This window comes from Camelina sativa, chromosome 14 (genome assembly GCF_030686135.1).
Source record: "Camelina sativa cultivar CO46 ecotype springtype chromosome 14, ASM3068613v1".
Classification (NCBI taxonomy): domain Eukaryota; kingdom Viridiplantae; phylum Streptophyta; class Magnoliopsida; order Brassicales; family Brassicaceae; genus Camelina; species Camelina sativa.
The window spans coordinates 26,949,586-26,974,180 of record NC_141893.1 but is presented as its reverse complement, the minus strand read 5'-3'; the positions used below and the strand labels follow the sequence as shown (position 1 = coordinate 26,974,180).

The 24,595-nt window shown below is 36.7% G+C and overlaps 2 protein-coding genes and 3 pseudogenes across 5 annotated transcripts; 3 read left to right on the top strand and 2 right to left on the bottom strand.

Annotated features, from left to right (window-relative positions):
- Positions 1-140: 140 nt before the first annotated feature.
- LOC104742272 (dof zinc finger protein DOF1.6 pseudogene) lies at positions 141-1,048 on the bottom strand (annotated as a pseudogene). The gene has a single exon (XR_015579539.1). The product of XR_015579539.1 is annotated as a dof zinc finger protein DOF1.6 pseudogene (transcript).
- Positions 1,049-1,575: 527 nt separating this feature from the next.
- On the top strand, positions 1,576-3,714 carry LOC104742271 (uncharacterized). Its single transcript, XM_010463262.2, has 6 exons — positions 1,576-1,860; positions 2,122-2,191; positions 2,279-2,338; positions 2,628-2,742; positions 3,080-3,195; positions 3,277-3,714. The coding sequence occupies exons 1-6, from the start codon at positions 1,784-1,786 to the stop codon at positions 3,523-3,525; spliced, it is 687 nt and encodes a 228-aa protein (XP_010461564.1). The 5' UTR covers positions 1,576-1,783; the 3' UTR covers positions 3,526-3,714.
- A 404-nt stretch (positions 3,715-4,118) lies between these two features.
- LOC104743916 (alkane hydroxylase MAH1 pseudogene) lies at positions 4,119-5,920 on the top strand (annotated as a pseudogene). The gene has a single exon (XR_015580763.1). The product of XR_015580763.1 is annotated as an alkane hydroxylase MAH1 pseudogene (transcript).
- An 8,908-nt stretch (positions 5,921-14,828) lies between these two features.
- On the top strand, positions 14,829-15,202 carry LOC109128806 (uncharacterized). Its single transcript, XM_019235833.2, has one exon. It carries the CDS (start codon positions 14,959-14,961, stop codon positions 15,070-15,072), a length of 114 nt encoding a protein of 37 aa, XP_019091378.1. The 5' UTR covers positions 14,829-14,958; the 3' UTR covers positions 15,073-15,202.
- Positions 15,203-17,936: 2,734 nt separating this feature from the next.
- Positions 17,937-19,489, bottom strand: LOC104742270 (protein JINGUBANG pseudogene; annotated as a pseudogene). The gene has a single exon (XR_015579309.1). The product of XR_015579309.1 is annotated as a protein JINGUBANG pseudogene (transcript).
- Positions 19,490-24,595: the final 5,106 nt, after the last annotated feature.

Sequence of the window (24,595 nt, the reverse complement as noted above, 5' to 3'; positions counted from 1 at the left end):
TACCGTTTCAAATTTTAACCAACCAAAAAAAGCTTTTTTTTTATAACTTAAAAGTCCATTCCAATATGTTCGTCAGAGAAACAGAGGATTTACATACCACCACCATTGTTGGACCTCAAAAACTAAAAAAGAAAAAAACATTTTGCTTCAATTTGTGTTCTTTGCTCTTCTTTCTAGGACAGACAAAAAAAAAAAACAAACAGAAAAATCCAAAAGAGAAACCAACAAATAACAGAACAGAGGAAGAAGACAAGGAATCAGAAACGGTTTCACTTTCACTTAACATCGTTGCTTTGCATTGAGATCTCAAGACCAGGCCATATCAAACTGTCTCCTCCTCCACTTTTACCTTCAACCTCCCCCAACCGCCACGTGTCACCGCCACCGTCCACCACCGGAATCTCTCCTCCTCCTCCTCCGGTGGAACCTCCAAGATAGCCAATACTCATCTCCTCAAGCCCGTACCCGTAGCTGTAGCCGAACTCGTAGTCCGACCCACCGCTTCCACTTCCTAAACCCAACAGAGAAGCAAAGCCTCCAACTCCATGACCTGAGATTACGCTACTACTACTACCCTTCGTCTGGCTCGCTTCAGTCGTGGCTGGTTCTTGTGTTGTTGTGATGACGGAAGAGGAGGAAGAAGAGGACGTAGCGGTGGAGGAGAAAGAGCGGTGGCGTTTCGAGGAGCTACGGCGAGTTCCACCGCCGACGGGGACGTCACGGAGTGTACCACCTTGAGTCCAGTAACGGCGGCAAGATTTGCAGAAGTAACGAGGCTGAGCGAGGTTGTAGTTGTTGTAGTAACAGAACTTGGTGGTGTTGGAGTTGCAGCGAGGACAGGGGAGAGGCTCGGCCAGATTTGGCGGTGGGTAAGCCGCCGTTGAGGCATGAACTCTGGTGGGTCGGGTCTGGTTTGGTTCAGACGGCATTAGAAAGTTGAGATTTATGAGAAAACGACAGAGAAGTTATAATTAGGAGAGAAGGGGAAGAAGAGAGAGAGAGAGCGAAAGAGAAGGGGATGTTGTGAGAGTGGTGTTGTGGTTTTTATATAGAGAGAGGCCTTTGACGTTACTTTCAGTTGCTGTTTTGATATACTTCATTTTTATATGTTCCTTTTAATTTTGAAGGTTTTAGTTGATAGATTTATTTGAAAATGGTTGGTAATGGATTTTGGTTACAGATTTATAATTTGATTTTTGTTTTAGGTCAATTCCTTCATAGCAATACACTTAAATAGTCTGAAATTTTGCACCTGCAATTAATCAGGATATAGACAATCTAAAACGGGTTTAGGCCTTTAGGCGCTTATAAGATTAGAAGTTAACATATAGTCAAATAGTATCTGAACTAAGAAAAAAAATTCGAAAAGTTCAAACTATATTTAAAATTTTGAGAAAAATATTTTTGTGAAAAAAGAGGAATATCAAATATGAGAAAAAGCATAAGATTTCATATGAACCTATAATTTCAGAAAAAAATTCAAAGATAATTTGACCCCCAAATAAATCAAATATGAATTTAACAAATTATAAACATCATCATATTAAAAAAAAACATCGTCATATAATAACTTTCGTAGCCATAGACTATAAATTATACGGCCCAGTAGAGAGACCCAATTAGGAACCCATTAAGACTTGTTGATCCCATCAGATTTTCAGATTTTCTCAGCTAACCAAGCCTCCTCTTCTTCAATTTCACAGCTTCACGTCGTGGTGGTGGTCGTCGTCTTTCGCGTCGCCGGACTTGTGTAGCTCCCGATTTGGTGTCACAAAGAGAGACGATGACGCTTTTTCACTTCTTCAACTGTGCGATTCTCACATTCGGTCCTCATGCCGTCTACTACTCTGCCACTCCTTTGTATGAACAAATCCTCTCCTTTTTTCTCGATCTGTGGTTTCAAATTTTAGTATCTCTTAGTTTATTCATGCCTAATCTAAGATTTTATCTAGATCCTCTTGCGCATATACTTAATCGCTTACTTCTAAACTTCGTGATCTAGAATCTTAAGGCTTAGTATGAGCTTCTGCAGAACGTAGGTGTTGAGAATCCCCAAATTGAATTTGGGATTAGATTATATGTTAAGGTATAGTTTGTAACCGGGAAGTTGTGAATCTGCAGATCTGAATATGACACACTTGGAACCTCCGTGAAAGCTGCTGTTGTTTACCTTGCTACAGCTTTGGTTAAGGTTTAGTCAACTATAACAATCTTTGGGAGAATCTCTTTAGCTAAGCTTATACCTTAATTCTCAGCTCATTGGTTGTTTTCATAACAGCTTGTTTGTTTGGCAACTTTCCTGCAAGTATCTGAGACTGAAGTATTTGACCCATACCAGGTATTTTTTTACTTGTAGCTAAGCTAAGATCACTGTAGCACTCACACTTTTTTTATATGAGTCTGTTGTTTATTTCTCTGTTAAAAGATTGTGAAAAGTTGTCATCTTTACTCTTTAAGTAAAATGATATGCAAATAATACAATGTTAACCAGACTTATCTTTTCTTATTATATAGATGCACATTGTTGAATTTCTTTTTTGCTATCAACTTCTACTGTAACTGCTTAGCTTGTTTTGTTATGTTACAATCTAGATGACTAAGTATGGGTTCCATCTCCCTTGTATCAGGAAGCATTGAAAGCAATGATTGGCTTCATTGATGTTGCTGGTCTATATTATGCTCTGGCCCAACTGACACATAGGAACATCTCCCAAAACCATAAGTTTCAGGCTGTTGGACTTGGTAAGTGGATCTCTGCTACTACACAAATATTGTTAGCTTCGGATGTAACTATACACATGAAATCGATGATTTGATGGTGGTCTGGTATATAGAAAAGAAACTATTCTTTTATGATTACTGAAGGAGAAATTTCCATGTCAAAATTCCATTGGAGCTTTCAACCATTTCTAGACTTCCCTCAATGAGTTTCTGCATCACATATAGTTTATCAATGATCATCATGACTAATTTCTATTGGACCTTTAAGTTTCAACCATTTCTAGACTTATCCTGATGATCTGTTGCATCACAGAATATTTTTAAACTTTTATCTAAAAAATGCTTCCGTTTTGTTCAGGGTGGGCATTCGCGGATTCTGTTTTGCACAGGTTGGCACCTCTTTGGGTTGGCGCTCGAGGACTGGAGTTCACTTGGGATTATGTTCTGCAAGGCCTTGAAGCCAATGCAAATCTGGTATATACAGTTTTTTTACTTAATAGAATGATCCATATGTAATTGTTTCTGACTTCCATCAAACGCTTGTGTCCAATTCAGGTGTTCACCATATCTTTAGCTGCTCTAGGTTCGTTGATGTGGCTACGCAAGAACAAGCCGAAGAGTCTGATCCCCATCATATACACATGTGCAGTGATCATCGCAACAATGCCTTCCATCACAAGCTATCTAAAGAGAGTCATGGGATGGCATTTCCCGAAAATTGTTGGTTTCGAGCTGGTGACTTCTTTGGTGATGGCTTTCATCAGTTGTCAACTCTTCATCCTTTGTCAGAGACCGTCTTTGTGATTCCACTTCCCAGCAAGACCAGACATACTTCAACTGCTCTTAGGCGGAGCTTTTTGTTTACGGGAAACTCTTGCGGACATACTTGCCTTCTTTTTTTTTTCGCAGGACTCAGTTCCATGAAACTTTGACCTCTATCTGTAGTAGAATACTGAACCATCTTTTCATAAATTATTGATTTGGGGAGTGTCATCAGTTGAAGAACGGACTTAGAATCGCATTTACTAAGAGTCAGAGATGCTTATCCTGAAAATGATTGATGTCTGAACAAAAATTAGTCTTACAAATCTATTGCTAAATTGTGGTATAAACCATAGAATAAGTTATGCGCTGGGTTACCCATAAATGAGAATCATGTGCTCCTTGTTTATAGGAGACGGTAACCATAAATCTTCAACAAGTGTCCTTATATGTTCTAAGTTAGAAAAACTGATTTTACAAACGTTTCTTTAGTGTGAATCCAAAGATGGCTATCTTGGAATTCAAATGAAACGCAACAATAAGCTTTTTAATTCGCCTGGTTGACAACGGTACGACGAGTGTTGTGTGTATAAATTCGAGTCCCTTTTTCTCTATGTACAAAAACACAACCCTTCTCTCTAATGGCTTCAATAGGGTTATTAGAAGCATTCATATATTTACTTTGCTTTCTCATTATCTTCTATCACTTCCTCGTCAAGAAACCTAATTTCAGTTACTTACTTATCAAGAAAACCCTTGGAAGGTACCCTTGGAACTGGCCGGTGCTTGGTATGCTTCCTGGTGGGCTCTTGACGCTCCAGTACATCTATGATTGCAGCGTAGAGATTCTCGAGAAATCCAACTTGACGTTTCAATTCAAGGGCCCATGGTTCGTTGGAATGGATGTATTAGTCACGGCTGATCCAGCTAATGTTCATCATATAATGAGCTCAAACTTCTCAAACTACATCAAAGGTCCTATATTCCACGAAATCTTTGAAGCTTTTGGAGACGGGATCATTAATTCGGACTCGGAGCTATGGAGGAATTGGAGGAACGCAGCTCAGACTATATTCAATCATCAAAGGTACCAAAACTTCTCAGCAAGTACACGAAAACAAAACTCAAGGACGGGCTTGTACCTCTTTTCAATCACTTTGCAGATGAAGAGATGGTTGTGGACTTGCAAGATGTGTTCCAAAGATTCATGTTCGATATAACCTTCAATTTCATAACCGGTTCCGATCCTAGAAGTCTCTCCATTGAAATGCCAGAGGTTGAGTTTTCCAAAGCTCTTGATGATATGGGAGATGCGATTGTGCATAGGCATATTACACCAAGGTTCGTGTGGAAGCTACAAAAATGGATTGGAATCGGAACAGAGAAGACGCTATTGAAAGCTCATGCCACTCTTGATCGTGTTTGTGCCAAATTTATAGCAGCGAAAGAGAGAAGAGCTAAGATCACAAGGGGTTACTCACAGAGGATCTCTTGACATCTCACATAATGCTTGATGCAAGCAAGTACGAGATTTTGAACCCTGGTGATGATAAGTTCCTAAGAGACTTCACAGTAGGTTCATGGCAGCTGGGAGAGACTCCACGGCCTCGGCACTCACTTGGTTCTTCTGGAATATGTCTGAAAACCCTAACGTCCTAGCCAAGATTCTCCAAGAGATCAACACAAATCTACCAAGAACTCGAAATGACCAAGACATGTCATCGTACTTGAACAAGTTGGTGTACTTACACTGCGCATTGAGTGAGTCAATGAGGCTCTACCCACCAATTCCATTCGAACGCAAGTCTCCAATCAAAGAAGATGTACTTCCAAGTGGACACAAAGTTAAAGAAAATATCAATATTATGATCTTTATCTACGCAATGGTGAGAATGAAAACCGTATGGGGCGAAGATGCAATTGAGTTCAAGCCAGAGAGATGGATTTCGGAGACAGGAGGGTTGAGACATGAGCCTTCTTACAAGTTCTTATCGTTCAATGCCGGCCCAAGAACATGTCTCGGTAAGAATTTGGCCATGACTTTGATGAAGACAGTGATCGTCAAAATATTACAAAACTATGAGATTAAGGTCGTTAGTGGACAAAAGATTGAGCCAAAACCTGGTCTCATTCTTCACATGAAGTATGGGCTTAAAGTCACAATGACTAAGAAATGTTCCAGCTTGGAGTAAAGTACTCAAGTAAATTGGTTTTTATTTATTTATTTTGATCACATAGAATGATCCTAAGACAAATGGTAACTGATTTGTGATTTCTGGAATGTATTTTTCAACCTTAAATTTCAGCTTGAAGCTGATTTATTTATGATTGGTCTAACTTGTATTATATTAGACCCTTACGCATAACCGTAATTTAGGATATATTGTATAAGTAAATTGCCACAAAAGTTATGAAAGACTTATCATTTTAATGCTGATCCGGAGAAATTCACATCATTTATATTACAGCTCATACTCTCATAGTTAATTGTAATCGCGTATTTTCGTTTTGTGTAATCATCATCTTGGTTTTGGTTGCTATATATTTAGTGGGTTTGGCTATTGCTTGGATTTTTGACATTATTCTAGGAATTCATAATTGATTTCATTTTCTTATTTGAATTATGGATTTCTTGTGTAAAATTTTGTTGGATTGATTGAAGCTGGAATTTTTAATATTCGCTTCGATTAAATATTCAACAGATTTGTTCCAATGCTATAGCAGATTTGCATAGATTTCCAGTCGATTTGTTTGTGAGTAGTGTATTTCTGACCGGCTTGTTGGTGCGTTATATAGGCAATATAAGGGACTTGTAAGTGTGTTTTGGCATATATGCAGTTGCATTTTTCTAAAGCCTTATCTTATTTAACCAACAATTTGATTGAGAGACATCACACCTTTTCCAACGGGGAGTTTTAAGAGAGGATATAACCGAAAAGAAAGAAAAAAAAAATTAGAAAAAAGAAAAAATTAAGAGGACCTCTTATTTAGTATACTGGAATTGATAATAAGAGACTGTACGTGTAGCTTATTTGTTGGGCAAACCAAATAGTCGATTGATTTTTTTCTGAATCAAAAATGGCTATCTCTCTTCTTCCTCCTCCGACAAGGACTATCGTCTTCTCCAACTCATCGTCTACACAGTTAATCATACAAAGTCCCAATTTCATGCGGCGTGTTCGTTGCTGAATCTCTGATTCCTCAGAGGTGGTTCCAATTTTGAATTTTTACGAATCACTTTGACCAATTTTGTAGACAGACACTGTAATGACCCTCACTAAGGATAGAAATTCCGAAAATAAAAGTTCGAGGAAATGGCCTGGAAAGGATTTAAAGAGGAAGAGGAAGAAAAACAAAGAAGAATGGCCGAAGGAAGTCCAAGGAAAAATACATAAGTCAGAGGATGGCCAAGCCAAGACCAATGTGGCCGAATATACGATCGAGACCTTAAGACCGATCAGGAGTTGGCAGTTTACGCAGAAAACCGCGTATGCGGAAGAGACTGTCCGAGAAGTACCAGAAAGGACAGTACGGACTGAGAAGTAACCCGAAAGACCAGTACAGTCCGAGAGGTACCGGGAAGGACGATACAGTCTGAGGGAAGTACCAGAAAGGACATGAAGGACCCGAGAGAGAAAGCCGAGAGTTGTCTGAGAGAAGACCGAGGGAGTCCGGAGGAGCCAAACACAATCTGGACCGAGACCGACCCATGGCCGAGAGATGTCCGGGCGATACCGTATGTGCCGTACAGTAGGACAGGACGATTTTGCCGTAGGAAGAGGAGATAGTGGCGGCATAATCATTGTGTTTTTATGAGTTGAGCCAATCAAATTTCATGCAAGGGAGAGTGCATTTCACGCGCCACATGCAAGCTCATGTGCGCCAAGTGGCTTACACGCGCCACATGCAAGCTCATGCTTGCCATTTGTCAAATCGCACTAAGGGAAGAAAGGGGGATGCTCGACCTATAAATAGGACTCTTGAGATCATTTTCTCTCATTTTCGAAAAACCTAAACACTCAAAGTTGCGCTTTTTGCTCTCAAATCCAAAAGAAGAGAGAGTGGTTCGAGAGGGTGAAGCTGTTGAGGCAAGAGGGGAAACACTGTTGCGGACAAGGAGAGAATTGGAGAAGAGCTGTGAAGAGTTGCTGTTGGTCGCAAGAAGAGGGAGTTGTCTAATCCGTGGTGCAGTGAAGTCCAACCATCATTCGTTGTCCCAAGGTGAGTTCTGTAGTAATTGTGTGTGAGACACAACATGGATCTTTAGATCTTTGTGTGTACCCTTTGCGTGATGCATTTAGACTAGATTCATGTTAGAATCAGTTTAATTTTGATGCATGCGAAATATGGTAGGATTCATGCTAAGTTCATGTTTAAATGCACATAGAATTTGAGTTAGGGATCACCATCAGAAAATGAACTTGGGTGCATGTTAAGTAATTTGGAATTTGCTTAAAATTTGGATAAAAGGGTTGCATGCATGGTTAGGTTGGAAGGGTTTTATTTGCAATAGTTCTTGCATAAAATCGATTGCATGCACAAGTAAATTGGTGAAGCTTAATTGCAATCTTTATTGCATAAAACTGGTTGAGGTTAGCTTGCATGCGCAAATGGACTTAAAGCATTTAAATGGGTTAAATCGCTTAAAATGTGATTGCATGTATATTTGCACTTGTTGCATTAATTGCTTAAGTTGGGTAGATGTGTTGCATGCTTGTAGGACAATCTAAGTACATGAATTATCATTCTAGTTGCTTGTTGATTGGTTCATGTTCTCTTGCTTGATTTTCTTGCTTGTTTTGTTTGATTTCATGCTTGAGTTATTTGGTGTATTTTAGCTAAGTCTCCTGAATTTGTTTCTTGAGTCCTAGCTAGAATAGTGTAGTTGATCTTCTGTTCCAATTGCGTTTTGTCTCGCGAGAGTTCCCGATGACCACTCGCGCGGGACAATGTCACGGCTAGCTAGCTACTAGCGTGACCGCTACTTGACGATGTAGCCTTTGTGGGGGCTCATGCTGGTTACCTTCGTGGTCTCAGCATGGGAAGTGTTGTGGAACGGAACAGATTATCGAGGGCCCATAGGTGAAAGAGTCTAGAGTATCTCAAGTATTCCTTATAGTATTCTAGATGTCTTGTTTGTTGTTGAACTGAAAGAGTCTAGAATATCTCAAGTGTCCCTTCTTTTATTTTAGTCGTCTCTTTCTGTATTTAGCGAGTATAGATCGTCCGAGTAGAGTCGTGTCGTTCTAATCTCTCTCGGTTGGTTGTTGTTTATTGCTTCCGGTATTGTTTCTGCTGTGTTGCTTTGATTGTTTGTTGACTGCTTTGTTTGCTTGCATGTTGATAGCTTCGTCTTGCATGTTGATAGCTTAGCATTGCATGTTGTTTGCTTAGTCTTGCATGATGTTAGCGTAGGCTTTCATGTAATTCTTTAGCTTTGATTGTTGCTGGCTTGTGTGCCTTGCTTGTTACCTTTGCCTGTTGGGGTAGTCGGGTTGGGGAAGTAGAATACTGTTTTGGAAAGGGGTACCCAGGCTCACTGAGTAATCTTAGATTACTCATGATAATATTTTGTTGTGCAGGAAGCCTAAGTGAGTCTAGAGCTGGAGCAAACATTAGGGTACCGGATAGGGTTTTTCTGTGTTCTTTGTAAAACCCTATATTTTCCTAAACGATATTTGTAAAGCTATCCGACTACCTATGTATATTGCTTTGATGACTTGTTTTCAATAAAATGATTTATTAAAGCAATATATTCGATTTTTGGGGAAAACAAGGCAAGTTACAAATGGTACTCGACCTTGTCCGGGACAACACAATGCGCGTGGGACGCAAGGGTTGCAAAGCATAAGCGAACCTCGGCCGCGGGCGGAGTCGCGTCCAGGAGGACTGGTCAGGAAGCTGCAGCTTCCGTCCCTCGACCGGACCACCAGGGTGCGGTTCCCAAACAAGTAGCATCCCGATGCCGTCCGCGGTCCTGTCTGGCCGTATGGCGGTTCGGGGGCGTTACAGACACACACATATTATAGATGTTTGATTTGCAATTTTGATGACACTCAAGTTAAATCAGATGAAGGAGCTTCGAAATTGGAGTACAAGCCAGGACCTCTAGACGATTTCCAAATGCAATCGTTTTGGAACAAATTGGTCTAGGTGAGTTATAAATTGGATTTGTTTGGTTTCTTCATCAGTTTTGAGTGTTTTGATCGGTTTAACATTTAGTCTAATGTTATTTGGTCATGTTCAAGTATATGTGTAATAGGAAGTCGGGTCGGATTTTATTGTAATATGTGATTGAAGTTGAGCTAAACTGATCTCTTGCCTCTTCTTTTGTTTGATTTGATTTGCTCAACTGAACATATTTGGCTTAGATAGACAAATTCATGTTTGATATCCTTCATGTTTCATCTTGAAGGTGAAGTATATACATTGGGCCAGAAACAAGTCCATCAAGACAAAAGCCTAAATCAGAAAAGCAGTCAAGGTCTTCACCTCAAGACAGAATCTGTACCTGCAACAACACTCCTTCACAACCGTTATGATGCTCTCACCGATAAGGATGATGAGTAGCTGATGCACAGCTGGATAGGTGAATCACCAAAGTCTAGAATGTTCTCTATGTCACTATATAAGACAATGTAGCATCAGCTTGTAAACTAATTCTGGGATAATAATAAAAGAATCAAATTTTAAGATATTTTCCTCTGTTTTTCATGGTATCAGAGCCATTGTAACATTAACAGGTGTGTTAATGGCCGATTCCTATCCTTTCCCAGACAATATCCATGTCTCAAGCACTGTCACAATCAAGCTCAACAACACAAACTACCTCCTTTGGAAGACACAGTTTGAATCTCTGCTATCTTGCAAAAACTCATCGGCTTTGTGAATGGTGCCGTAACAGCACCACCACGATTCATTTCCACTCGCACCGGTGACACAACCACAGAAGCTCCCAACCCTCGCTTTGAAGCTTGGTTATGCACAGACCAACTTGTCCGTTCATGGCTATTTGGCACTCTGTCTAAAGAGGTCCTCGGGTATGTTCACAATCTCTCTACCTCCAGAGATATATGGATGTATTTAGCAGAAAACTTCAATAAGAGTAGCATAGCTAGAGATTTTACTCTTCGCCGTAGCTTGTGGGTTCTAGAGAAAAAGGACATGACTTTTGCAGCTTATTGTAGAGAGTTTATTGCCAATTGTGATGCCTTAAGTTCCATTGGGAAGCCTATTGATGAGTCCTTAAAGATTTTTGACTTTTTGAATGGCTTGGGTCGTGACTATGATCCCATCACGACTGTTGTTCAAAGTTCTCTAAGCAAGGCTTCACCTCCGAGCTTTGGTGATGTTGTATCTAAAGTTGAGAACTTTGACACCAAGCTACGGTCCTATGATGTTTCTGAGTTTGTTACGCCTCATCTCGCCTTTCAAGCTCAACAAACTGGTAATGGAAATCAATCTCGTGGCGGATATCGCGGTAGGGGATGGTCTTCAGGGCAGAACAGGGTCCGTGGTGGTTACTCCTCAAGAGGCAGAGGTTTCTCTCAACACCAATCCAATCCTCGAGCCTCTGGAGAGCGCCCTATCTGTCAGATTTGTGGACGTACTGGCCATATTGCGTTTGATTGTTGGAACAGATTTGATAAAAACTATCAACGTCCTGATGTTGCTCAAGTGTTCTCCTCCCTGCAAGTTTCTGATGGTAATGAATGGGTCACAGATTCTGGTGCTACAGCGCATGTCACTCCTTCTGCTAGCAACCTGCAATCTGCAACAACATACATTGGGAATGACCCTGTTATGGTTGGAGATGGAGCATATCTACCCATAACACATGTTGGATCCAACACCATCTCTTCTGCGGCAGGTAAAATATCCTTGAATAATGTTTTGGTTTGTCCAGATCTGCAAAAGTCTCTTGTCTTTGTCTTGAAACTGTGTGATGGTCTGCCTTGTGGAGTTTGGTTTGATGCTAACAAAGTCTGTGTTGTTGACATACCCACTCAGAAGGTGGTGGCAAAGGGTCCTCGAAATAGTGGATTCTATCTGTTGGAGAACCAAGAATTTGTTGCCCTCTTCTCTAATCGTTATTGTGCAGCTTCGGAAGGCACCGGGCATCATAGGCTTGGGCACTCAAACTGACTAGTTCTCCAACAACTAAAGAACAGCAAGGAGATCACTTTGAATAAGAGCAGCACTACCTCCATTTGTGAGCCTTGCTAGATGGGGAAGAACAGTAGACTTCAGTTTTTTAGTTCAGATTCTAGAGTTTTATGTCCTCTGGATTGGATACATTGTGATCTTTGGGGACCATCACCAGTTGTATCCAATCAAGGTTTTAAATACTATGTGGTTTTTGTGGATGATTTCTCTCGGTTCACTTGGTTTTATGACTTTATCCCATGCGTACAAAGTCTGAGTTCCTCTCTATATTCAAAGTATTCCAGAAACAAGTGGAGAATCAATTCAAGACAAAAATAAAAGTTTTTCAGAGTGATGGAGGAGGAGAATTTATGAGTAACAATCTGAAACAACATTTTACTGAGAATGGAATTATACACAAGATTTCTTGTCCCTACACTCCTCAAAAGAATGGGGTTGCAGAGAGAAAACACAGACACATTGTAGAGCTTGGCTTGACAATGCTGTTTCACAGTCACACTCCTCTGCATCATTGGGTAGAAGCTTTCTTCACAGCTATCTTCATCATCAATCTGCTTCCCACTGCCATTCTGAATCATTCCAGTCCCAATGAAGTAATTTTCAATCAAAAACCAAACTACTCAATGCTTAGAGTATTTGGTTCTGCCTGCTACCCCTGTCGTCGTCCCATGGCAACTCATAAATACGATCCACGATCTTTGCAGTGTGTTTTTCTCGGTTATCACACTCAGTACAAAGGCTATAGATGTCTTTATCCTCCAACAGGCAAAGTCTACATCTCGCGTCATATTATATTTGATGAAAATTATTTCCCGTTTCAACAGCAATACAAATCGTTAATCCCACCATATCAAACACCGCTCCTTCAGGCATGGCAGGCTGCCTCAGTACATCCAGTAGCTCCTGTTCTAGAGAATGCTTCAGTTCCACTTGTTGTTTCAAATCAAGTAAGGACTGTAACACCGAACTCAGTTCTTGAACACATTACAGTGGATATGAATAGTCCAGATAACACTCTGGATCCCAGTGACTTTGACAATGCCTCAAGTAGTGAGAGTGAAGACTCGGTGGCTTATGATCACCTTCAGGAATATCAGATAGAAGAGGAACAAGTCAACAACACACACCCTATGACTACTCGAGCTAAAGATGGGATTCACAAGCCTAATCCTAGATATGTGCTGCTCACCTCGTGATTTGCTCCTGAAGAACCTGTAAACATCACTGCAGCATTGCAACATCCAGGATGGAATGATGCTGCTCACGATGAAATCAGTATCATACACATGCTACACACGTGGGATCTGGTGGAACCTACAGAGGATATGAACATTTCGGGATGCAAATGGGTTTTTAAAACTAAACTCAAACTAGATGGATCAGTGGACAAACTCAAAGCTCGCCTAGTAGCTAAAGGGTTTGACCAGGAGGAGGGCCTGGACTGTCTCGAAACGTTCAGTCCGGTGGTCAGAACTGCAACAATTCGGATGGTCCTAGATATAGCTACTTCAAGAAACTGGGACATCAAACAGCTAGATGTCTCTAATGCATTCTTACACGGAGAATCGCAGGAACCAGTTTTTATGGTACAACCTCCTGGATTTATTGATGAACAGAGACCATCCCATGTGTGTAGACTTACCAAAGCTCTCTACGGACTTAAGCAAGCTCCAAAGGCCTGGTTTGATACCTTCAGCAAGTATTTGATAGAGTTTGGGTTCACTTGCAGTAAATCAGATCCTTCTCTATTCACATATCACAAGAATGGTAAATCTCTTGTTCTTCTGATGTATGTTGATGATATGCTACTTACAGGGAATGATTCAGGTCTACTACAGGCTCTTATCATGTCACTGAATAAACGTTTCTCCACGAAAGACCTTGGAGAACCTAGCTACTTCCTTAGAGTTAAGATTCAAAAATGCTCCACGGGATTCTTTCTACATCAGACAGCTTATGCCAAAGATATTCTTCATCAAGCTGCTATGTCAAATTACAATCCAATGCCTACTCCGCTTCCACAAAACCTGGACAAGCTAAATCCAGAACTGTTCTCGGAGCCAACGTATTTTAGGAGCATTGCAGGGAAACTCCAATATCTCACCATAACCAGGCCTGACATTCAGTTTGCTGTCAATTTTGTGTGCCAAAGGATGCATGAACCAACGGTTTCCAACTTTGGTCTGCTCAAGAGGATCTTACGATACATCAAAGGCACTCTGAATATGGGATTACATCTTCGCAGAACCTCCAACCTGACCTTATCAACCTTCTGCGATAGCGATCATGCAGGATGCAAGAAGACTCGAAGATCAACAACAAGTTTCTGCATTCTTCTTGGTCCTAATCTCATCAGTTGGTCAGCCAAACGACAAGAAATTGTCTCCAACTCCTCAACAGAAGCAGAATATTGAGCCTTAACAGCCACTGCTAATGAGATAACGTGGATTTCATTTCTGCTTCGTGATCTTGGGGTCACTCAACAGTATCCTACTGTGCTCATGTGTGACAATCTTTCTGTAGTATACTTAAGCGCTAATCCAGCTCTGCATAAACGGTCCAAACACTTTGATACTGATTATCACTACATACGGGAACAAGTGGCGTTGGGACACATAGAGACACAACACATCCTGGCACAACTTCAGTCAGCTGACATTTTTACTAAGTCCCTTCCAAGACGAGAGTTTGAAGACTTGAGATACAAACTCTTCAAACTCGGTGTTGGAATTTCACCCACCACAAGTTTGAGGGAGAATGAAGGTGAAATATATACATTGGGCCAGAAACAAGTCCATCAAGACAAAAGTCCAAATCAGAAAAGCAATCAAGGTCTTCACCTCAAGACAAAACCTGTACTTGCAACAACACTCCTTCACAACCGTTATGATGCTCTCACCGATAAGGATGATGACTAGCTGATGCACAGCTGGATAGATGAATCACCAAAGTCTAGAATGTTCTCTATGTCACTATATAAGACAATTTAACATCAGCTTGTAAACTAATTCTGAGATAATAATAAAAGAATCAAATTTTAAGATATTTTCCTCTGTTTTTCACATCTTACTTATCATAATCATATAGCTGATTTAGCTTCTTTTTTTTTTTGCTAAGCTTTGGTAATATGTGATCTCAGTGTATATGTGATTGAGGTTAACCTAAATTGTCTATGTTCATCTGCTATGTTCATCTGATCCAGGAGCTGATTTTTAAGTTACTAATCCTCTAGATTCGTGTTGCTCTTGCTCTGTAGCTGTCTTCAGGTTGAATATGATATGAGGATAATTGGTTATCGTCAGCTCTTAGATGTATTCTGGTCTAGTCATGATTCTAGACAAGTGTTTGGACAAGGTCCTGATGTGGGTAATCAATACATGTAAAAGAGGAAGTAAAAAGCTCCACACACTAGCTGTTTGGTAAACTTGATTTTGATTGGCATAAATAAATCTAAAGCATTGGAATCTTTTTGAATAGATCGTGTATTTTCACTAATTCTACTGAAGAGTTGAGACTGATCCTTTCTTCATCAAAGCTTCCATGTCTGATCCAGAAGTGAGTCTAATTTTGCTTAAAGTTTCAGATTTCTGTTAACACAATGTGATAATGAGAGTTCTATGGATGAAGGTGATAACATGACTACTGCTAGAAGGATCGGCTCTAGGAAGAAGTATAGTAGTGATGCTGTAAGAGATGCTTCTGAAAGACTTGGAAAAAGAACTAGAAGATATGTGGCAGCGGATAGCGAGGATGATTCAACAGCTTGTCAAAAGCTTGGTTCGATTAAAGTAGAGAAAATGAGTGAAGAGGATGATGAAACTGCAAGCAAATCACTGAAGAAAAGGGAGATTCTTTATGATTTTGAGGTTAACATGATTGGAAATACTGCAGGGAAGAAGAGTATGATCGATGGTGAGCAACGTAATGAGACGCAATGAGAAGTTGTGCAGAGAAGTTAAGAAGGAAGAAGAACTTGATGAAATATTGAAAAAGAGAAAGCTTGCAGTAAAGGAGATAGAACTGAAGCTTGAGTCACGAATTGCTGAGACGGGGAAGACTTCGGCCATGATTGGAACGGAGACGCACATTGTCTAGTCTTTGATGGTTATGGTTTGTTTGTTTTGATTAAGTTTCGGTTGAAGTCTTTTTATTTGTAGTCTATTAGAAAACAAAACAGCAATGTCTCACACATATAAATTCTGAAATGCAATAATTTCCCTTTCTTATTAAATCTGAAATGCTTATACATTTACACTAATCAAAATTTATACTCAAATGCAATAAAATTTATACTAATCAAAATTTATAAACATATATCTGAAATGTAATTAATTCAATTAATTTGGCATAAATCAATATTACAATTAATCATTTTTTTCCATTTATGAATTGTACTTCTATTGTAATATGTATTATGTTTTGTATGCTTAATAATTAATTAAATGCAATATTTTCACATTTTTATAAAATCTTAAATGTTTAAACATCTATACTACTTCTATTCTATATAAATTTTCTAAATTTCAATAACTATATTTTCAAAAATAAGAGATTCAAAATTATATCCTACCATTGGAGGGGATAATTTTAATTAGGAGATCAAAGATTCTTATTTATAAAACAGTACACAATATATTCATAAAAAATTCAAACAGTAGATAAGAGTCTCAAAATTAAAACTCACCATTGAGCTTGCCCTAAGGCTTTAATTAGTTGGCCAAATAACTAAATGTCTTTATAATTTATCGACTAATCGTTGACGTAATCGGTTTAATGAACTCGCCTTAAATCTTTGATTGCTTCACCTTCACCTTACGTGATGAGAAAGTTGGAGTTAATCACCAAAGGGTACTGCGCTCGTGGTGAAAGTGAACCAGAATATGTTATGTAGGGGTATTAAAAACTTAATAATTTTATAATATCCTCAGTTAATTAAAAGCTTAAACCACCTCCACGAAGGTCCTTGAAATTTATATAATAATCCATACATCATTTTGCGAAAATGTTGAAATTTCTCACATTTCTCCAAACACATTAAGTTCCCAAACACACGCAAAAAATGCATTACTTCACAAGTCAATTAACCTAATTTTGTGTTGTGTATATCTCCTAAAAATGTAAATATAACTTACAAACTATACATATTTCTCGAATGATATCTCAATATATTTAAATATCTTGTCATAACAAAGATAGAATTCGAGTTGTATATAAATTCCATAGGAGATGAGCCAAAATTACATACATGCATACAAATTAAATAACACTCAAAAACATAGAAAAATTATATCACAATGGACGATCATTTCAACTCTCTTCACCAACTATATTTGATCCGATTCTGTTTCTTTGACCAAAAACCATCAGTCCATCACCTAATCCAATGGTCCGGTTTAACCAGAGGTAGCTTTGGCTACTATACGACATTTATTTAGAGTTTTACCTTGTGTGACGAGAAGAGTGTGCACGATCAAAATGATAATGAACATAGTTACATAGGCACTAACAAAAGTACGGTCTTAACTCTCAGGCGATTAAATAAGAAGTGGTCGTTGAGAAGAGGATAGACAAACATGTTTATGTGGATCCTACACATTTATTGAGCTAAAACATAGACACATTTGTAGCTCTTTTGTAGATCGTACCTTTGTTTCCATTTTTGCACAAAGGAATCACAATAAAGCAAAAGAAACATTGCCAAGAAAACGTACCATTAGCGAAAGAAAAAATAAAATTTATTTATTTATAACCAAAAAAATAATAATGGACGGTCACAATGCGATGATAACCACCACCCATCACTTTCATGTAACTGTAATATTGATACGTCGATTTTCCGAATTTCTCGTCAGTTTCTACCTTCAAACTATAAATTTTAAAGTGACATTTCTCGCATTTTCGAATTCTCTATGATAGTTAACGTATAGTGAAACTTTTGGCGTATTAATATTAAAGTCTTATATAATGATCCGACCAAGCTTATGGATATATATACCGATATACGTTATAAGTTACTACACGTAATTATTTGAAGCTAACTAGTTTTAGAAGAGTACCATTTTCTCTTAAAATCTATAAAGTACGGTTTTTTTGTTTATTGTAACTCTTCGGTCAGATTAGTGTTAAAACATTGATCGGTCGGATTATTAAAGTTTTTCATCTTTGGGGTTAAGTACATTTAGCTAGTTAGTATTTACACTTTTTTTTCTAGAGTATTTTGTTCATGAAATAATAAAATCTCCAACACTTGACTTCTTTATATCCTTTGATTAATCGACTCCAACTAGTGCATAACAATTTCTTTATAATATTATTGATATTCAAACGATAACCCTAGCTTAATAATATATGTATAATAGAGATATTAAATTACTATTAAAAGATATCATATTCAACCTACTCTACGAACCTCATAATAATTCATCATTTGACTTGGTTTTTTGTTGTTATTTACCTACAAACAATCCCAAATCTCTCAAAAGCAGAATAAAATCCTACATTTAATGACGTGGCACCCTCCAAACTTTGACCGATTTGTCAAGACTCCCACTATACACAACCAACCTCCCATCTCCTCCGTCTTCTTCTTCACCTCCGGTTGGCTCCACCACCGCCAAACACTTAACCGGTCCGGTGTGACCGGTTAACACAGAGACACACGTGTGAACCTTCCCTTCCCTCTTCCACACACATATCTTCTTATCCGCCGCACCACTAAACAACATTTTCCCGGCGGCAGCGAGACAGAGCACGGCCAGTCTATGTTTCTTGAATACACCACAATGTTTCAAGATTTTCTTCTCTCCCATCTCCCAAAAGTTCACAGCTCCGTCGCTTGAACCGCTGTAAACCGCCACGTGGCTGACAACCAAAGCCGTAACCGCTGATTCTTGCTTTAACAAAGTCTGGACGAGAGAGTGAGCCGTACGCTTCCCTCTGATCTCACGTTTCCATACCTTTACAGTTCCATCGGCCGAGCCAGTGAACACAAGGGTCTCCGCGGCTGCAACCGTGTTCACTGCGTCGTCGTGAGCTTTGATGGACTCGATGCATTTCAAGTCATGGATACGCCAAACCTTGACCGTCCGATCCCATGACGCCGAGTACAAGAGCCCTTGATCTTCCACTAAGCTCAAACACGAAACGGCGTCGGAATGCTTGATCCATAGCGCCGTACGACGACGTCTCACTTCCACGTAGTTGCTCGGCTTCACTGAACTCTTCAAAACGTCTTTCAAAGCCGGTAAGCTCCCGGCGCGTGTGTACACTCGCGGGTTCTTGGAAGAGGTTTTCCAAACCCGGATCTTACCGTCTTGATGACCCGTGAACACCTTCTCCTCCCGACTAATCACTATCGCTTTAACCAGTCCGCTGTTCGATTTAAACCCACTAAACTCGTTTAAGTTTTTCCAAACCCTAATGTGATTATTATCCGATCCTGTGTACAAAAGATCATTAGTTGCGGCTAACGAGTAAATGTGGCCTTCTTCTCGTACAATCTCTCCGACTAGGCTGTCTCCATCCGAGTATCCGCGGGTCTGGTCTGATCGTGGCATTTTTTGTCGTAAAATCTAGATCGTCTGATTAGTTTCTTTAGATTTTTAGAAAGCTAAACACTCCGGACATAGAGGAAAGAGTTTGAGGGGAGTTGTTTGCATTATAAGAAGGTAGCAAAGCAATGGGAGTATGACACGTTTAATGTTGTAATTTCGTTTTGTTTTGTCCACTTTTTATTACTAAAATAATCTTCATAAGTGAACCCTGTGAATGTTGTCCTTATTGCTAAGTATAGCCATATAGGGAATGAATCATGAGTGTATGTGTATATATGATAACATTGTTTTATATTTTTCGTCATAATTTTAAAGTAAGTGGGGGGACCGCTAATAATAAGATGGCACGTATAATATATGATACGACTTTGTCTTCAGAATTTCACTTTTTGTAAGGAAACTTTAAACTGTTGAGAAGTTATCATTGGTTGATTAAGTAAAAGAAACAATTTTGCTAAGCAAGAAGTGCTATTTGAGGATGGGCATGATAAGGCTAGGGGGTTATCGCACATAGTAAGGCATCCTCTTCTTTGGGATAGTGTATGCATAAATACATCATGTGAATCGAATGGGGATGTTGAAAAAAAAAAAAAAAAACGAATGGGGATTTTTTGAGACAAAAAGAAAAACTCTTTGTTGTTTGGGTTTACATAATTAACGATTTGCAAATTATTACTTATGTTTATATATATGACATAGATTAGAGCAATTAGTCCAAAATGGTAAATTTAAACTGTGTATGAGTTGCTTTGTTCAAAAAAAAAAAAATACTGTGTATGAGTTGAAAACAACAAGAATTGGTTTATTTGATTTTGCAGGTTTATTTTTCATATATGTGAAAATCATAAAACATCTAAAGGAACGGATGATTAATTATTAAATAATATTTGTCTCATCTGATATCATACCAAAAAACTAAAATCTGTGTATAACCAAAAAAAAAAAAAGCTTCATTTGTGTATGTGAGAACATCTTATATGAGTTTGTGACAAGTTTGTTGTCACGCATTGTTCACTCCTACTTCAAAGCAACAATCAATCTTCCCGAAAAGCATAATTTGATGGTAAAAGAGCAATTGAATATCACAAATCAAATTTGTGAGATACAATTAGTTGAGACGATTATAGTTGCTTGTCAAATATATACTCAAACAATTTGTAGAAAAGAGTAATCTGAATAACTCAATTGTGATATTTTTTTTAAAAATTTACTTCTGCAGTTTAGATAAAAGAATTCAGTTAAAAACTTAGAAACTGTGGCTTCCTACTATATTAATTGGGAAGTACAAATATGAAACTAACCTTAAAATGTATAAAAAATTACATTCAATTGTCATTAAAAAAATTTAGTTAATTTTAGTTAATTAATAAAATAAAAAATAAAAAACGCTAACAGATCAAATATAAAAAAATCTAGAAAAATGAAAAAAAATATTTTCTCTCTCTAATAAATTATGGACGAAAATTACTAAATATATTTTTTTTAAATATAAACTAATCAGAATTTCAAAAACTAAGATTTTATATCCAAGTACACAATATAATTATTTTTATAACTAAATTTCGAAGATTTTGTTAAGATTTCAAATTATGATTCTCCTACTATCTTTATTTTTTTTATTTACATTTTTTTTGGAATTTTCATATAATACTTATGATTAGTAAAATGCAGAATTTTTTCTTCATATGTTGTGATTTGAAGTTTTTAAAACGAAGATATATTACTCAATCTAAAAAAAAAGGTGTGTTTTAATTTCCACATTGGCGGGTTGGTAAAACTAAATTTATATAGATGATAAATTAATAATTTTTATTTGTTCAAAATTATAATATTAAAAATACTACTTCATATTTCACAAAATAATGATGCAAATTCAACAAACAAATAATATAAAACTGTAATATACGTCAAAAAATAAAATAGTATAATATTCTAAAATAAATAGTATTTAAAAAGACTAATAGATTTACAGAACAATTAAAATAAATATTATCTCAAACAAATAAATTTTTGAAAAATATATAACAATAAATTTTATTGTTATATTAGAATTTTTTTATTAAATGTTGACTCGTGCTTAAAGCACGGGATATCTCCTAGTAAGAATGTAACTATGGAGACTCCCTAACTAAACGGACCTACCATCAGGCAGGTACGAGACTTACGAATATGAAACTATAAGGAACTCAAATAAAAAGTTACATAATTTAAGTGTACATACATATATAATCCTAAGTCAAAAATATAAATCATGAGATAGAAGTTAGCCAAAAAGTTATACAAATTACTACTGTATAGTATGCTTATTTAATAAGTCATAATTCACCTTTAGAGGGACACTAGGTAACAACCCGTATAGTGCGGATAAATCAATTCAAATAAATTTATTATTTGAAATTTGATATTTGTTTGTGTAAAATACAATATGTAAATAATTCTTTTTTTTGTTTTATTCAAATTTACGTTTATTTTATATAAAAATATGTTTCACCCGTGAAATATTTGAAAGTAAATAATAATTTTAACGCGGTGAAAATATTTGTATGAAATTTATTTTAATAAAACATGAATAATTATTAAATTTTTTTAAATAAAATAATTTGTTGTTTTTTAAAGAAGTATAATATAGTTTCAAATTAAATGACTACAAATAGTTTAATTTATTTAATGAATTTTTATTTAAGTCTATAATAATATAAATGTAATTAGGATTAAGTAATAAGGTTTATTTGCTAAAATGTGCTTCAAGCTCTATAATGATGATATATTAACATTTTTTCAATAATGTTTCTCTATTAATATATAGGGAATAACTAAAGATTCATATTTACATGTCACGTTTTACGAATTTTCCCATTGAAACGATGGATGGTTTCTATTGACATAGTTAGAGATGTCAAAATGGTTAACTCAACCCAACTCAACTCATTATCCAATGAGTTAAAAGTTAAATGAGTTAATGAGTTGACTCAACTCATTTAACAATTGGGTTGGATCAACCCATGAATCCATTTAGTTAAATGAGTTAGATGAATAATTGGTTAACCCACTACAATATAAATTAATTAATATATAATATAAAATAATAATAATTAATCTTTATCATCCTTTTTACTATCATCATCATTATCACCATCACATAACTTTTACTGGAAAATTATAGAGGAAAAATCAGATTTTACATTTTCGGCGGGAAAATTGTGGTTTTGAGATTTTGGCGGAAAATTACGGTTACCATTTTTGGCGGGAGATTTACGTTTGCGGGTTTGCGTTTTTGGCGGAAAATTTACAGGTTTGCGTTTTTGGCGAGAAATTTACCAGTTTTCGTTTTTGACGGGAAATTTACGTTTGCGGGTTTGCGTTTTTGGCGAAAAATTTACAGGTTTACGTTTTTGGCGAGAAATTTACGGGTTTTCGTTTTTGGCGGGAAATTTACATTAGACATACTAAAAAGATGATTGTTCATCTTCTAATTTCAAAATTCTAGCCCGTGGCAATCATCATTTTGCGGTTCTAACCCATGTCCAAAAACTTTCATTCTTCAAGACCTCTTTTTCATAGGTTTATGATTCTGCTCTGGTATACTTTTCTCCAAATAGTCGTCTACGACCATTTCACGTACATTCTAGTTCCTTATCAATCAAGGCTCTACCACGGTTCAATTGTGTATCTCTACGCAATAAAAGTGGACTTAATTTTAGCCAGCCATCTTAAAATGATACGTCAAGATATGACTACCTTAATTAAGTAATGTAGTTATGCCATACCTCTATCTCTGAATTACTCAATATATAATAACAATATAGATACATTTATTTTATGGCTCTTTTACTTATATATATAAACTCTTATCATTCATCTCATATTCTCATATGATACAAGTTAATTTCATACATAAATATATACTCCATTTTTCATCAACTTTACACGTTTCGAAGGATACCACAATCTAGAGCACGTAGGTTACCATTCCCGGATGATAAATAATTATTTGCTAAAGAAACAAACAATGATAATAGTCGTTATATTAGAATCATGTGTCAATGTGGAGGAACCAAAGCTGTATTGGCCCAACCACTATGTTTTCTACCCAAATATGGACATCTTCAGAGGCATTTTGGACCGTGCACACATGCTCCTTTTATACCCATTGCTTTGTTTTTAAAACCTTTCAACCGTTCTTTTTGTTTTGCGAACCAAGTGAGTTTTTCTTAAGCAACCTACTTCAATAATTTGACCATTAATCGAAACTGGTTTAATTTATTAGCCTTCCGACAGAATTTTTAGAGTGTGATTGGTATACCGTATACGACAGAATTTTCTGCGTGTTGTTAATATGTAACTAACTAGGAAAGAATTAATAACAGAAAACAGTGGTGGCACAAAAGAAAACAGAAAAACAATGACAACACAAAAAAGTTGGTATGCTTACCCTTCCCGAAGTATAAACGAGACAGCAAACAGATTTGTAACTGTGTTTATTTATTTAAAAAGAATTATATTTCATTGGTTTCAAATTACTTGTCATTTAAGGTTTTCTCTTACAAATTAAAAATTCTTTAGTTTCTTTTAATTTACTTTTTTTAAAAAAAAATTGTAAATTTTTTTATTGGTGAAGAGATTAAAACAGTTGAAATAAATTGGTTTTTTATACCAAATATCTACATTGAAAATCTAAAATAACAACTACTATACAACAAATTTTAAATTTTAATACGACAAAAGAGTAATGTTTATTTTTGTTTATAATTTGAAAAAGTTAGAAAAGACAAAAGAATAAATCTTCGTTTCAAATCTTTGATACGAATTACAATATGTCATTACAAAACTATATGAAATAGTTTGCTTGTATAATGAGAGAACGTCAAAGCACCTACTGGATTGGATGGAGCTTTGATGCTCTTTTATTTTAAATTCCACTTTGACAAAAGTTGGCTATACCTTTAATTTAAGATTCTATGTGCACTACGCGTTTTAGCGAGTACCATTTTACCATTTTTTTTATCCTAGCAAGTATAATAAACAAGGATTACGTATAAATATGTTTCTGCTATAGTTTTCTTGGAATATTTTTTACCAACTATACTTATAGTCTCAAAAACGTGTTTTTATGAGATCACATTTTGACATTCTATCTTTTCGAAGCCTAAGGGTTCTCTTTATGTCTTTTCTTTATATATACCAGTAGCTAGCTTTATGTCAATCTCAATATTGATTTTTGTTCAGTTTCAAAAATAATAATTCGTATAACATCTTTTATTAGAATATATTCTAAAATTCCATGAAATAATTTATTATATATATTACACAAGCTACATAATTTTTCTAATCAAAAATAATAAAATAAAACAGAATATAATCTCAAAAAATATTTTGCTTATGTAGGTCATAAT

Excerpts from the sequence above, each read along its gene's own strand:
- LOC109128806 (XM_019235833.2), top strand. The coding sequence starts at position 14,959 with ATGTATTCTGGTCTAGTCATGATTCTAGACAAGTGTTTGGACAAGGTC.
- LOC104742271 (XM_010463262.2), top strand. The coding sequence starts at position 1,784 with ATGACGCTTTTTCACTTCTTCAACTGTGCGATTCTCACATTCGGTCCT. Across the intron at positions 1,861-2,121 it reads TACTACTCTGCCACTCCTTT|ATCTGAATATGACACACTTG; the intron begins GTATGAACAAAT and ends GTGAATCTGCAG. Across the intron at positions 2,743-3,079 it reads GTTTCAGGCTGTTGGACTTG|GGTGGGCATTCGCGGATTCT; the intron begins GTAAGTGGATCT and ends CGTTTTGTTCAG.